The sequence below is a fragment of the Lissotriton vulgaris genome, chromosome 2_1 (assembly GCF_964263255.1).
Source record: "Lissotriton vulgaris chromosome 2_1, aLisVul1.2, whole genome shotgun sequence".
Lineage (NCBI taxonomy): Eukaryota > Metazoa > Chordata > Amphibia > Caudata > Salamandridae > Lissotriton > Lissotriton vulgaris.
Window position 1 is genome coordinate 237624555 of NC_141687.1, and position 12976 is coordinate 237637530.

The 12976-nt window shown below is 45.8% G+C and overlaps 1 protein-coding gene and 1 long non-coding RNA gene across 3 annotated transcripts in view; one reads left to right on the forward strand and one right to left on the reverse strand.

Annotated features, from left to right (window-relative positions):
- Positions 1–2080: 2080 nt before the first annotated feature.
- WSB1 (WD repeat and SOCS box containing 1) overlaps positions 2081–12976 on the reverse strand; it is a 38210-nt gene continuing 27314 nt past the window's right edge. For both annotated transcript variants that reach the window (XM_086954819.1, XM_086954821.1), the window contains exons 8-10: positions 8141–8254; positions 7360–7467; positions 2081–3158 (exon numbers count right to left, since the gene is read on the reverse strand). In XM_086954819.1, the coding sequence (XP_086810945.1) occupies positions 2996–3158; positions 7360–7467; positions 8141–8254 (385 nt within the window). In that variant the 3' untranslated portion in view covers positions 2081–2995. The remainder of the gene's footprint in view (positions 3159–7359; positions 7468–8140; positions 8255–12976) is intronic.
- On the forward strand, positions 8942–10483 carry LOC147729911 (uncharacterized). The gene is made up of 3 exons (XR_015308356.1): positions 8942–9748; positions 10002–10168; positions 10226–10483. It is a non-coding gene; the product is annotated as an uncharacterized LOC147729911 (long non-coding RNA).

A 12976-nucleotide genomic window follows, 5' to 3' on the forward strand; every position in this document is an offset into this window, starting at 1 on the left:
TAGCCATGAGAATAGCTTTACTTCTTTTTTTAAAGTGTGTAGTGGAAGAGATAAGCCTGGTTTCTGGAGGGAGCGAGTTCCAGATCCTAGGTGCCATTCCCGAGAAGGAGCGCTTACATGTTTTTTCCTTCCGGAATCTTCGCGGTTTCAGCAGAAGATTGTTTGTGCCTCTAGTGTTTCTGGTTCCGCCAGAGATTGTCAGTTTCTGAGCGAGGTAGCCGGGTGAGTTTAGGTGAACCGCCTTGTGTGTCATGCAGGCGATTCTCAGGTGTATTCTGGCTTCAAAAGGCAGCCAATTCAGGGATTTCAAGTCAGGGGTAATACAGGAGTGCTTTTTTGACCCAGTGATGAGTCTCGCTGCAGCGTTTAGGGAAGCTCTTAGTGGTGCGGTTGTGGTTAGGGGGGGGGGGGGGGGGGGGGGGGGGGAGTACGCAGAGGGCGGTGCTACTGTATTCAATTCGAGGGATGACTAATGCTTGTACTGCGGTTTGGAAGTCTTTGGCTGGGAGGAAGGGTTTTAGTTTCCTCAGAGTATTGATCTGGAAGTTCGCTCCCTTAGTTGCCTTGCTGATATGTTGCTGCATGTTGAGATTGGTGTCGAGTGTTATGCCTAAAAATTTTGCTGAGTCCACGATGGTGGGTTGGACATTGAGTGCGGTTAGGTGTTTAAGCCAAATTTGAGTGGTGGAGATCTTCGCTGGAGGTGAGATCAGAAGGAACTCGTTTTCAGGGCATTGAGTTTGAGATGATTATCGGCAAGCCAGGATTGGGTGCATCTGATTGTTTAGTTCAGGAGCAGGATGTCATTGGGGGATTGTAATTGGAGATAAAGTTGGGTGTCATCGGCGTACATGTGAAAGTGTACATTGGATGCTTGTAGCAAGGTTGTGAGTGGTTCCATGACTAGGTTGAACAGAGTTGGGGATAGAGAGGAGCCTTGGGGGACGCCTAGCGTTACAGGTATTGGCGAGGACATCTGGTTGTTGCTCTTGAATTTCTGCGACCTGTTGTGAAGAAAGGAAGTGAACCACTTGAGAACAGTTCCAGATAAACCCATTCTTGTATTTAGTAGTTCTAGCAAATTCTCATGTTTAACGGTGTCGAATGCTGAAGAGAGATCAAGAAGGATGAGGAGGCAAGTGTTTTGGTCTAGCATCTGAAGTGAGTCGTCAATTATGTGCGTCATGGCAATTTCTGTACTGTGTCCTGCTCGGAAGCCTGACTGGTGAGGGTTGAGGAGATCAAATTGTTTAATGTGTTTAGTCAATTGTAGTTGTGCGCATTTTTCCAGCAGTTTGGCGAGAGTGGGAATATTGGTAACGGGACGGTAGTTGTTGAGATCAGAGGGGTCGGCTGTGGGTTTCTTTAATAGAGGTGTGACTTGACCAACTTTGAGGGAGTCAGGTATGCTTCCTTGGTCAGGTCTTTTAGGTGCATTGCAGAGGGAGCTGATCTCCAGGTACGCTCTGCCATTCGCATGTCTCGTCTATGTGGGTTGAGAGAGCTTGCTTCTGATGTCCCGGGCCAATCCTACCATCGATCGAGAAGCAGGGCCAAGAATCACCTCAGCATTCAACTTGCATTGATAGCAGCAGCGAAAAGTCATAAGCTTCTGATGGTAGTAGCGCACAAGCTCAGAAACCTACAATCCCAACAGCTAAATAACCGAATGTCCAACACCCACCAGAAAATAGTCTTACACGTGCTACACTGATGTCTCTGCTATGTGTAACGGAGATCAGTCTTGCTCCAGTTTGTACAGTATCTCATTATAGAGGCACTAAATTAGACTTAGACCTCTGCTCCCATTCCGCAGTACGGACTTCGCGTAAAAAAATAAAAATACAAAAAACACAGGTGGGTCAAGGGGTGACTGAATGCTAACATGGGCATCAAATTATAAGTAACCAGTATTGGCTCAAAACATTTATCACAAAACCAAACTAGGATGCAAAACTATTCTCTAGAAAACTAAACTGGACCTATAAATACATAAAAAAAATAAGTAAAAAATTCCACTTTATTACATCAGGTCAGCGCACATGATTTACATGCTGGGTGAAGAAAGAAAACACTTTGCTCCAAAACAAGTTATTAATTTTATTTTTCTTAGAAAAAATTCGAAAAATAAGCTCGGGCATTTAATGCATTGTATACATTCTTCAAATCTACAAATGTAGATAATTTGCAGAAGGCAACACATTGCTTATCTTTGGCAGGTAACCATTACCACCCCGATGTATAATCTGTAGAACATAGCAACCAAATATATAAATATTTATGTACATGGCAAAGAAAATATATATACACAACGTGATACAACATTAAGTGATCTGGTAGCAAGATTGCACATTCATCAATAACCTGCTATGCCATCAACTATCGCCCCCGAACTTTCTTTCTACATGGACAAGATGGGGTTTCAGCGTTGCCTAACTAAAGCATTCAACCCCACCACCTACACCATGTGTCTAGGACCAACTGACTGCAGAAGTACCAGCCTTTAAAGTACACGTTTCTCTCTAAAAGCACGTTAACATTCAAACATTCTACTAACTAGTTACATTCAGGTCCCTAAGATCCGCAAGTGTGCAGAATACTCCACAACCCTAAATTTTGCACTAACTTATGTGATCACAATGAATCGCATATCTAATAAATCTTATTTTGTGGGGGCGGGGGAAACAATTTTACAGGGAAATAAGTGCAGAAAATTACACAAACCAGTGAAGCTATAAAAAAAATCCTCATAGCAGCTTACATACATTAATGTACATGGTTTCACAGTTCTACAATACAGGCAATCAACCATTAGCATCCATTGGTCTGAGAAACTAATTTTGTATTCCCATAAATATGTTTTAAAGCTCCTTCAGTCAGACGCTGACAACTTTAAATACTGTAATTTTAAATACTTAAATCCTTTAGAGAACTGACAACATTTTTCAGCTTGAGACCTGTAACGTTTACCGGCCCGAGCAGGTACTGGTCAAAGTTACATTGTCTGGTAAGAAAGAAACTCCATCATTTTGGGAGGGAGAGGCAGCTTCTTTACTTGACTAGTTGTCATCACTCTTCTTATCGCCATGCGACACAAGTGCTGAAGGTTGGAAACATATTTTGGAGTTGCCCAAAAGAAAACATTTCCATCTTGAGTTCTGTAAACAAATATAAAATAAATAATTAATTCAAATCTCAGTTATCCAAATCCAAGTGATTCAAAATGCATAAACAGCATAGTATATGGGCCCTCAACTCCTCCCGGTACTCATCGCCTCCACAGCACAAGAAAAAAAAACAAAGCAGTGTGCCCCATTACCTATGAGCTACACCCTACTAAAATACAATATTTTTAGGAAAACAAATTCGTTTTTGTTTAGAACTGTAAAAAAGGTGGGGGTGGTTAACCCAACCATCACAAGCCTCTCCTATGCATGGCACAGATGACGGAACTCCTACCCTATTACAAGCAGAGAAGGCCAAGAACCTGGAGCACTTGTTCAAGATGGAATCATCATAAATCCCCAAGTCAATAAGGTAGAGCTCGAAGTGTAAGCAAACGACCGAGTGCTGTGGAGCTACCAAGGACATCATGCCACAGGGACTGAAGTGGAAATGAAATGAAAACAATATTTAATAAAGCGCACTGCTGCCAAGCGGCTTCCTGGCGCTGGGAGACCTGGGTCAGAACTCACAGAGGGGAACAAAGGGAACCTAAGAAGGAAAAGCCAAAGAAAAAAGAAAAGTTTTTAAGGCTTTACGGAAATGACTAAAGATCGGAATGGAGCGAAGATGAAGTGGGAGACTGTTCCAGAACTGGGGAGCCAAGACAGAAAGACGAGTGCCCCCGGATCTGGCTTTGCGGAAACGGGGGATGTGAAGAAGGGAGAGAGAAGAAGACCGGAGGGTACGACTGGGAACGTAGGAAGAAATAAGGGAAGTGATGTAAGCTGGGGCAGAGCGAGAGTGGGCACGAAAGGCAAAGCAGGCCAATTTGAAAAGGGATCTGAAGCGGATGGGGAGCCAGTGAAGGGATTTCAAAGCCAGAGTGATGCGAGAGGATTTGGGTAGGGAGAGAATGAGACGAGCAGCTTGGTTTTGAATGGCCTGTAAACGTAGAGATTCGTGGGAAGGGATACCCACGTACAGGCCATTGCCATAGTCGAGGCGAGAGAGGACTAAAGCCAGGACTATGGTTTTAAGCATGCGATGGTAAAAAAACGAGAGATTTTGCGGATAAGGAGGAGGGAAAGGAAACATGAGGACACAACAGAGCTAATCTGGCTGTGCATGGTTAAGTCAGAGCTGACTTTAATACCAAGGGTACGACGGAGGAAGAGGGCGTGGGGGTGGGGACCAAAAGAAGGGGGCCAGTGAGCAGGGGACCAAGGGTTAGAAGGGCCACCCGTGAGGACAAGTTCCGTTTTATCAGGGTTGAGCTTGAGATGGTTAGCGCTCATCCACTCAGAGATAAAAATAAGAGTGGAACTGAACTTGGGAATAGAGTCGGGAGAAGAAGACAGATCAAAGACAAGCTGGAGGTCATCTGCGTAGTTATATACAGAGACCCCCAGCTTGAGAAGGGAAGAAACAAGAGGACAGATGTACAGATTAAAGAGGAGAGGGGAAAGAGAAGAGCCCTGAGGAACACCACAGGTGACCGGACGGGAGGGGGCAGAGAAACCAGAGAGATGAACGGCCTGATGTCTATCCTGAAGAAAGGATGCTAGCCAGGAGAAGGCCACGCCTCGAATGCCCGCTGCGCTGACACGGTCGAGAAGAATAGAGTGGTCGACCGTGTCAAACGCAGCGGACAAGTCGAGAAGCACCAGGGCTTGGGGAAGGTTAACATCTGCCTTGCCCTTCAGTTCATCCAAAACCGCGAGAACCACCGCTTCTGTAGAATGGCCAGGGCGGAAGCCTGCCTGGTGGGAAGCTAAGAGGCCATTGTCCTCGATGTATGAGGAGAGGCAGGAGGTAACGTGGGTCTCTAGGATCTTACCCAGGTAGGGGAGAAGGGAAATGGGACGGAAGTTAGCGGGGAGAGAGGGATCTAGGCCAGATTGTTTTAGAATAGGGAGCACGACAGCAGATTTAAAGGAAGAGGGGACAGCACCGGAGGCCAGTGAGGAGTTAAGAAGAGTGAGGGGAGGGCCAGGACAATTGGTGAAAACGGTTTGGAGGATGCGCGCAGGGGCGCCGTCCACAGGAGAGCCAGATTTGACTTTGATCAGGTAGTTGTGAAACAAGTCAGAGGAGATAGGGGGAAAAATGTCGAGGGAAGAGGAAAAGGGAGTGACAGGGCTGGTGAGGATAGGCTGAGGCACAGAAGGAATGTTAGCTTTAATTTTCGCAATCTTGTCAATAAAAAAGTTATTGAGTGAAAGACAGAGGGATTGAGAGGGAACCAAGCCGGGGGAGGAGCGATCGGAAGTGGCAAGATTGCGGACCAAAGAGAAGATTTCGCGGGGTTTATTCGCGGAGAGCGATACTCTCTCCGTGAAATAAGAAGTTTTGGCGTTGAGGACTGCTTTTTTGTAGTTGGTAAGAAGTTGTCTATACTGAACGTGCAAAGGAGGGGAATACTGGCGTCTCCAGAGGCGTTCCGCCCGCCTGAGATCAAGTTTTAGTGCCTTGAGCTCAGTGGAGAACCATTTGTGCGCGTCGTATGGGCGAACCGCTTTGATCTTTTTAAGCGGGGCCACACGGTCACACGAAGCAGCAAGCCATGAACCCAAGGCTTTGGCCTGGGATTCAAGGGGGAGACAGGTAAGGTCAGGAGCGGAGGAAACCAAAGAAAGTGAGAGGGAATCCAGATCGGTTTGATTCCAATTACGGGCTAGAAGATTTTTAGGGGGGAGAGGGTTTGTCGACCACACCTAGGTGAACAGAAAAAGAAATAATAAAATGATCGGACCAGATACAAGGAGAGATGGGAGGTGAGGCTAGGGGGCAAGAAGACCAGATTTGGTCAAGTATATGGCCATGCACGTGGGTCGGGACAGTGACGTGAGGAGTAAGGTTCAGACAGTGAAGAGTGGCAGAGAAGTCTTTGGAAGAAAAGTCTTCCTTAGGGTCTCCTGGCCAGAAATTGAAGTCACCAAGCAGGAGTACAGAGGAGTTATTGACCACCAGGGTGGCCAGCAACTCCTGAATAGAAGCTACAAAAGAAGGCATCGATTGAGGGGGGCGATAGACAAGGACCACAGTGAGAGGGGAAGGGAGGTTGAGGGAACGGGCCACCAGGTAATCCACGTTAGAAATGGGGGGGGTGAGGAAGAAGCTGAAATTTCAGTGGCGACCGGACAATCATTGCCACCCCCCCACCTGCCTTACCATCCGGGCGGTCAGCTCGGAGGGCATAGTAGGTGTCAGGGAGGATGGCTAGAAGATCAGGAAGGGAGTCAGTAGTGAACCAGGTTTCGGTCAGAAATAAAAAAATCAGGAAAATCAGTGGTTAAGAAGTTGAAAAGTGCAGTCTGGTGTTTAACTGCGGACCGAGTGTTAAGTAGATAAGCAGAGGCAACCGTAGGGGCGGGAGGGGGACGAGGAACCGGAGGTGAAATAGAGGGGAGAGGAGGAGAGTCAGGAGAGAGAAGGGTAGGGTGGGGTGAAGAAGAAGAGAGAATACCGAGTGAATGTAGGTGATGAAAGGGAAGAGGGGAAAGCGAAGGAAAGGCGGATAGGGCAGTAAGTTGGGCAGCAGTGTAAACCAAACGAGAGGCAGAGTGTGTGGCCCCTGGTCCCGGCCCGTCGCGTTAAATCAGCATGCTGATCAGTGGCAGTGCAGGTCAGTAATACTAGGCTACAAAACTCGAAAATAAAGTGTCCTGCACAATGGAGCACTGCACAGAATTTCAAATCACAATTTGTAACAGCCTCATGACAACTGTTTAACAAATCCATAACATTTGGTTGTGCCGCAACAGAACCAACGTCAAATACAACTGGACAAACTCAGTAGCCAGGAGTATCTAAAACTAAACCCGAAAAGGGGAGGTAGACACAATTTCCTTATCTTGGTTCAACATGCACATTCGGTATGAAAAAATCTGGCTACGGTGTGTAATGCACATTTTAATATGATGTAGAGTATATATGTTCGGTCTCTGGGGCTCATACTTGGTTACTGGTTCAAAGTTTATGACCCAGATGCGCACCATGTACACAGCCATGTAGGCTATCGAGCCATCAGTGGAATAATTCAATTATGTACTACCAGAAGGTAGTCAACATCTGGTCCCACACCGCCAGTACCAGAAATACCCCTGACACAAAGTTAAGCCACAAGAGATAGGACATAGAGGTCAGAACTGCAGCAAAAACGTTTTTAATTAAAAAAAGATATTAAAAACATACCCAGCAGCTAAAACACTGCCTTCAGTTGAAAAGGCACAAGAGAGTCCCTTGCTTAGAGGTGCAACTTCTACAGGGTGAGCCTCATCAATTCTCCAGAATCTTAATATCCTAGATGAAAAAATAACAAAGCTTTATGGTTAATGCATAGGTTTTTAAGACCTGTGAAAACATATCAGCGAATGTTTCTAAAGTTAGATTCAATTTCGGCAAACAAATCCATTCATTTGACAAGACAAAAATGCTATTGGACTATCACTAATAGAATCCAGTAAAAACAATCAGTAAAACTAGCACAACAGTGCACTGGACAGGGTACATAAAAGCCCAACCTTCCATTTATAAAGACATCATGATTTAACAGCGTAAAAGAACTAGGGCTCATTTCATGTCTCGCTAACCCACGATAGAGGACAGAAAGAAGCTTTGCACAATTAACAGTTGCACGGGTGCCAGCGGGTTAGATGGGAATGAGGATTGGGTAATGGGTCTTTATTGGTGTACAATAGGAAGACTACACTCCTGGAATGTAAACTGTTCAATGTGAAACTTTGCACAGTCAACCTGAATTGTGCGTTGTTGCCAAACAAAGACTTCGGGCACTACAGTCATCTCCTGAAGAGTATGGAGAACACAAGCTCCAATTCAAGCAACAGTGGACACGAAAGTGTGTCTTTATTAATCTTAGTAACCTACATAAAATGGCAACATTCTTAAAAACCTCACAGCAGAATAAAATAAATATATGCTTTCCATCAATTATGTACGTAAAGGGGAGACTCACTGGTCATCGGCAAGGCTGGCAATATGAGTTCCATCATGACAGAAGGAGACAGATTTCACCCAGTGCCCATTAGCTCCTCCGGCAAATATAGGTGAAGGAGGAGGAAACAAATGCCTGTGGGGTGGAAGAGAAAAAAACCTGATTGTTAACATACCTCGAACATTTACAAGGATTTTCACTATGTAAAGCATTTGTAACACAAGTAACGTCTTCTGTTAACATACAGCGTATGCCGCCATTAAAAAATGCCCATCTATAGTTAAAAACTGGGAAACGATAGTTCTCTGCGTTTTTATTTCTCAATTGAGTAATAAAACACTGTTGGGACTTGAATGTTCATTGCATGCTGTACGGGCATGCACACCCGCCATGACTGATGAACAGACGGCAGTGGAAATTTATATTTTGAGGTTTTGGACCAGTAGCACACTGCTCTGGCGTGTGCCCAGAGCCCTTGGCCATTCTATGAAAAAAGTCTAGGTCCAAAACCAGTTTTATGATCTTGCAGTGCACACAGAGTCCTTTTAGGACATGGCACTACTATCTATACCCAGGGTTGTTGCCAAAAATTGGCATGGCAGCATACCCTTTTTTCGAGGATTAACAGCCCTGAAAAATACCGTTTAGGTTTCGCCTGGGGCATGGAGCTTGAGCTCCGCCCCCAGGAGAAATCTCTAGTTTTCAGTAAGGGACACTTTAATACGCCCCTCTGTTCCATTGGCTAGCTCCATAAATGGAGGCTAGCCATTGGCCACCCACTTCTGTTCGTCATCACAGCGGTGGGTGTGTGTTATTTTTTTCGAGTGGGCCTGTTTTGTTCTTTTTCAAAGTGTCTGTTGTTGGAGTTGGCTGCAAGATTTGAGTTCCCACGAGGCGATCAGGTAAGGAGCATTTTGTTTATAAAATGTATGCATATCACTGAGCCGGCATTTTTACTTGGGAAATGCGAATAGCACGTTGGTGAAGTGAAAATATACTGTGACGAACGTCATGCTTGAATTCATCTAAATCACGGGTGTTTATTCGGAACCGCACTCCAGGCCATTGCATGTTTAACCTCACTGCCACTACAGACCAGGACATACCCATGTAATGCAGGCTAGGCCCCACCCCAAAAACACCAGCCGGATCTGAAGGGTCCCATATCCCTCGTCCCCGCTGCACAGGGCTCAGGCAGGCCCAGGCATAGGTCGGCCTGGCTGTGATTCGTCAGTGCGCTGCAGCTTGAAGCCTGCGCACAGTGAGCTATGGGCCTATGTCTGGGCAGGCCTGAAGACCCCGGGGCAGTGACGGCTCCTCTTGTTTTCAAACTGCTCTACCGCACTTTCTGCAGCTCAGGCAGGGACCTATAGAATTGGGGAGGTTTTACTGTGATAGGACGTGGGTTTTCTTTGTTCGCCACACTACCATTGATGTAATTAATAGAGTTTTAGCCAAATTAGCTAGTTGTTTGGTCTTAGGTGGTAGAAAATGCTCTGCATGTTAGCTATGCATGGAGTCTTATGAGGTAGTGCATGTTGAGGGTTCAGTAGTGCATGTTGAGGGTTCAGTAGTGCATGTTTAAAGTTTTAGGTTCGGCAGTGCGTGCTGAGGGCTTTAAGTTCGGCAGTGCGTGCTGAGGGTTTGTGGTTCAGTAGTGCGTGCTGAGGGTTTTAAGTTCTGCAGTGCGTGCTGAGGGTTTTAAATTCGGCAGTGCATGCTGAGGGTTTTAAATTCGGCAGTGCATGCTGAGGGTTTTAAGTTCGGCAGTGCATGCTGAGGGTTTTAAGTTCGGCAGTGCATGCTGAGGGTTTGTGGTTCAGTAGTGCGTGCTGAGGGTTTTAAGTTCTGCAGTGCGTGCTGAGGGTTTTAAGTTCTGCAGTGCGTGCTGAGGGTTTTAAGTTCTGCAGTGCGTGCTGAGGGTTTTAAATTCGGCAGTGCGTGCTGAGGGTTTTAAATTCGGCAGTGCGTGCTGAGGGTTTGTGGTTCAGTAGTGCGTGCTGAGGGTTTTAAGTTCTGCAGTGCGTGCTGAGGGTTTTAAATTCGGCAGTGCATGCTGAGGGTTTTAAATTCGGCAGTGCATGCTGAGGGTTTTAAGTTCTGCAGTGCGTGCTGAGGGTTTTAAGTTCGGCAGTGCGTGCTGAGGGTTTTAAGTTCGGCAGTGCATGCTGAGGGTTTTAAGTTCGGCAGTGCATGCTGAGGGTTTGTGGTTCAGTAGTGCGTGCTGAGGGTTTTAAGTTCTGCAGTGCGTGCTGAGGGTTTTAAGTTCTGCAGTGCGTGCTGAGGGTTTTAAATTCGGCAGTGCATGCTGAGGGTTTGTGGTTCAGTAGTGCGTGCTGAGGGTTTTAAGTTCTGCAGTGCGTGCTGAGGGTTTTAAGTTCTGCAGTGCGTGCTGAGGGTTTTAAGTTCTGCAGTGCGTGCTGAGGGTTTTAAATTCGGCAGTGCATGCTGAGGGTTTGTGGTTCTGCAGTGCGTGCTGAGGGTTTTAAGTTCGGCAGTGCATGCTGAGGGTTTTAAGTTCGGCAGTGCATGCTGAGGGTTTTAAGTTCGGCAGTGCATGCTGAGGGTTTTAAGTTCGGCAGTGCATGCTGAGGGTTTTATGTTCAGGAGTAAATGCTGAGTGTATCAAGTTCAGTAGTGCAGGCTGAGGGTAGACCATAGCTACATGATTTTACTAATGTTTGCTAGGCAGAGATTACTGGAATTGGGTGATATGGCCCTTACAGATGACGGTTGGATGGGGTGTCAGAGCAACTATTAAATTCTGTGTGTTGGTGTTACATCTGAGATAAAAGAGGAGGAGGATGATGTCCTTGTTTTTTCTTGCACAAAGGTGCAAAGCTATACATTGGATATAAAACGGGGGGGCTTCCATTGGATGGGTGGTGTAAAGACCTGACTTTATGAATACCAGGCAAGGAAACGTGTGAAAAGCGTCAAAACTGATAAGAAAATGGAGGAAATAAGAGAAATGAAATTGAGTTTGAGTGGACGCTTCGGCCTAGTAACCATGTATAAAGTTCTGTTGTGTAAGTGCACCCAGGTGTTTGGGACTTATGGATGAATCTTTTGGTTTTATTGTTAAACATTGTATCTACAGGAAGCGAAATTATCTGTAAAGACTGGGTTGACTTGGTGTGGGACTGAGTTTAAGATTTTTAATTGCAGCGGAGACTAAAATATTGTAGTCAACTCAGCTGGTATTGCTTTGTGCCAGAGGGTTACAAAAGCATATTCACTCATTGAATTGACTGGAAACCGTAGCAACTGGTAAGCATTTGAGGTGGTAGATTGTTTACACCGTCTTTTAGTTAGCTTTCAGTAAGGAACAGAAGGTAAGGTGAACATTTGTCCACGTATGAAATAGAAAGGCATAGGTTCTGAAGAACTCATGAAATATTCCAATACCTTTATGGTGTCTTATGCGTGCTTAACTTCCACATGCACTTAAGAGTGAAAGATTATGCCCATTTCTATCCTAATAAACTTAGAAAAAGCAGTGACAAAACTGTGCATTTTTAAGAGTAAATTCCTGTGTAGATTGGCTAAAATCACATTTGTAGTGCAGGCAGATAACGTTAAATCTATTGGCAATTGGACGTGCCTATCGTGGATCAAAGTGCACGAAGCAACAGTCTTTTTAGGTTTCGCCTGCTGAAAGCTGCGCACCGCGCAGCTTTTCGGCGCAGGCGAAATCTTGTGTACTGTATGTGTGTGTTGTCCTGCCCCTCTGTTCCATTGGCTGGCTCCATAAATGGAGGCTAGCCATTGGAACAGAGATCTGTCCGTCAATGCTGGAGCAGATTTGTGGGCGTTCCGGCGAATTTTAGGCTTTTCACAACGACATGAAGACGTGTCCACTGTGGGCGTGTGCTTATTATTTCTTTTACATGGCTGTTTTTTCACCCTGGTCCCGCAGGGTTGTATCCGGCTGTTCGTTCGCCCCCCCCCCCCCCCCCCACACACGTGACTCCCGCTGTCCGTGAGCCTGTCCTTGAGCCCGTCCCCCCCCTGCTGTCAGTGAGCCCCACCCCTGCTGTCCGTGAGCCCACCCCCCCCCGCTGTCCGTGAGCCCGTCCCCCCCATTTCAATGAACCATTTTTCCAGACAGCGACGTTTGCAGGCTGCATGTGTGCGGCCACTGTGACTCTTGACACATGGGTCGGCACTCTGTGCTCCTGCCCCAATTCAACCAGCATTTAGAAGATGGCGACTGGTGAAATCTCCGGGCACACCTAAAGAGCGAGTAATGGGAAGGCTGGACTTAATTTTGACCATTGGTAACAACTAGGCCCGGGCGACATTTTAACAGCATTGTCATTTCAGGAATTGGTATGAAATTCCCAAAATTACGCCAGATCACATAAATATTACGCTGCAGTTCGCAACACCATTATAGCGAGCGTGTGTGAAAACAATGAAAATAGCCAGAGCGTCAGCAGCTATATTTGACAATTGTGTACTGCGCTGGAATCATTTTAGGCTAAAAATAAAGCGTTAAATGGCGGGTCCCTATTTTATGTAATTAAGTGTAACATATCATTTTCTTGAAAATCGGTGTAGTTACTCAAAAGCAACAACTTCGTCATGGCCCTGCCCCATTTGCGAGAGATTAAGCTATTGGCATTGTAAATGACAATGCCATTTATTTATTTTCAAAACCAACACATAAATAAATTGTCATTTACAATGCCAATAGCTCAAACTTTTCAAAAGGCGAAACCATTGCATTGTAAATGCTTGTTCTGCTCCGTGCGACCAACTGCAGGAATTGAATATAAAAGTCTAACTTCAGATTAAAATAAAGACCCATATGCTGACATTCCACATCACACGTGTATGTGTGCTTTTTGAATG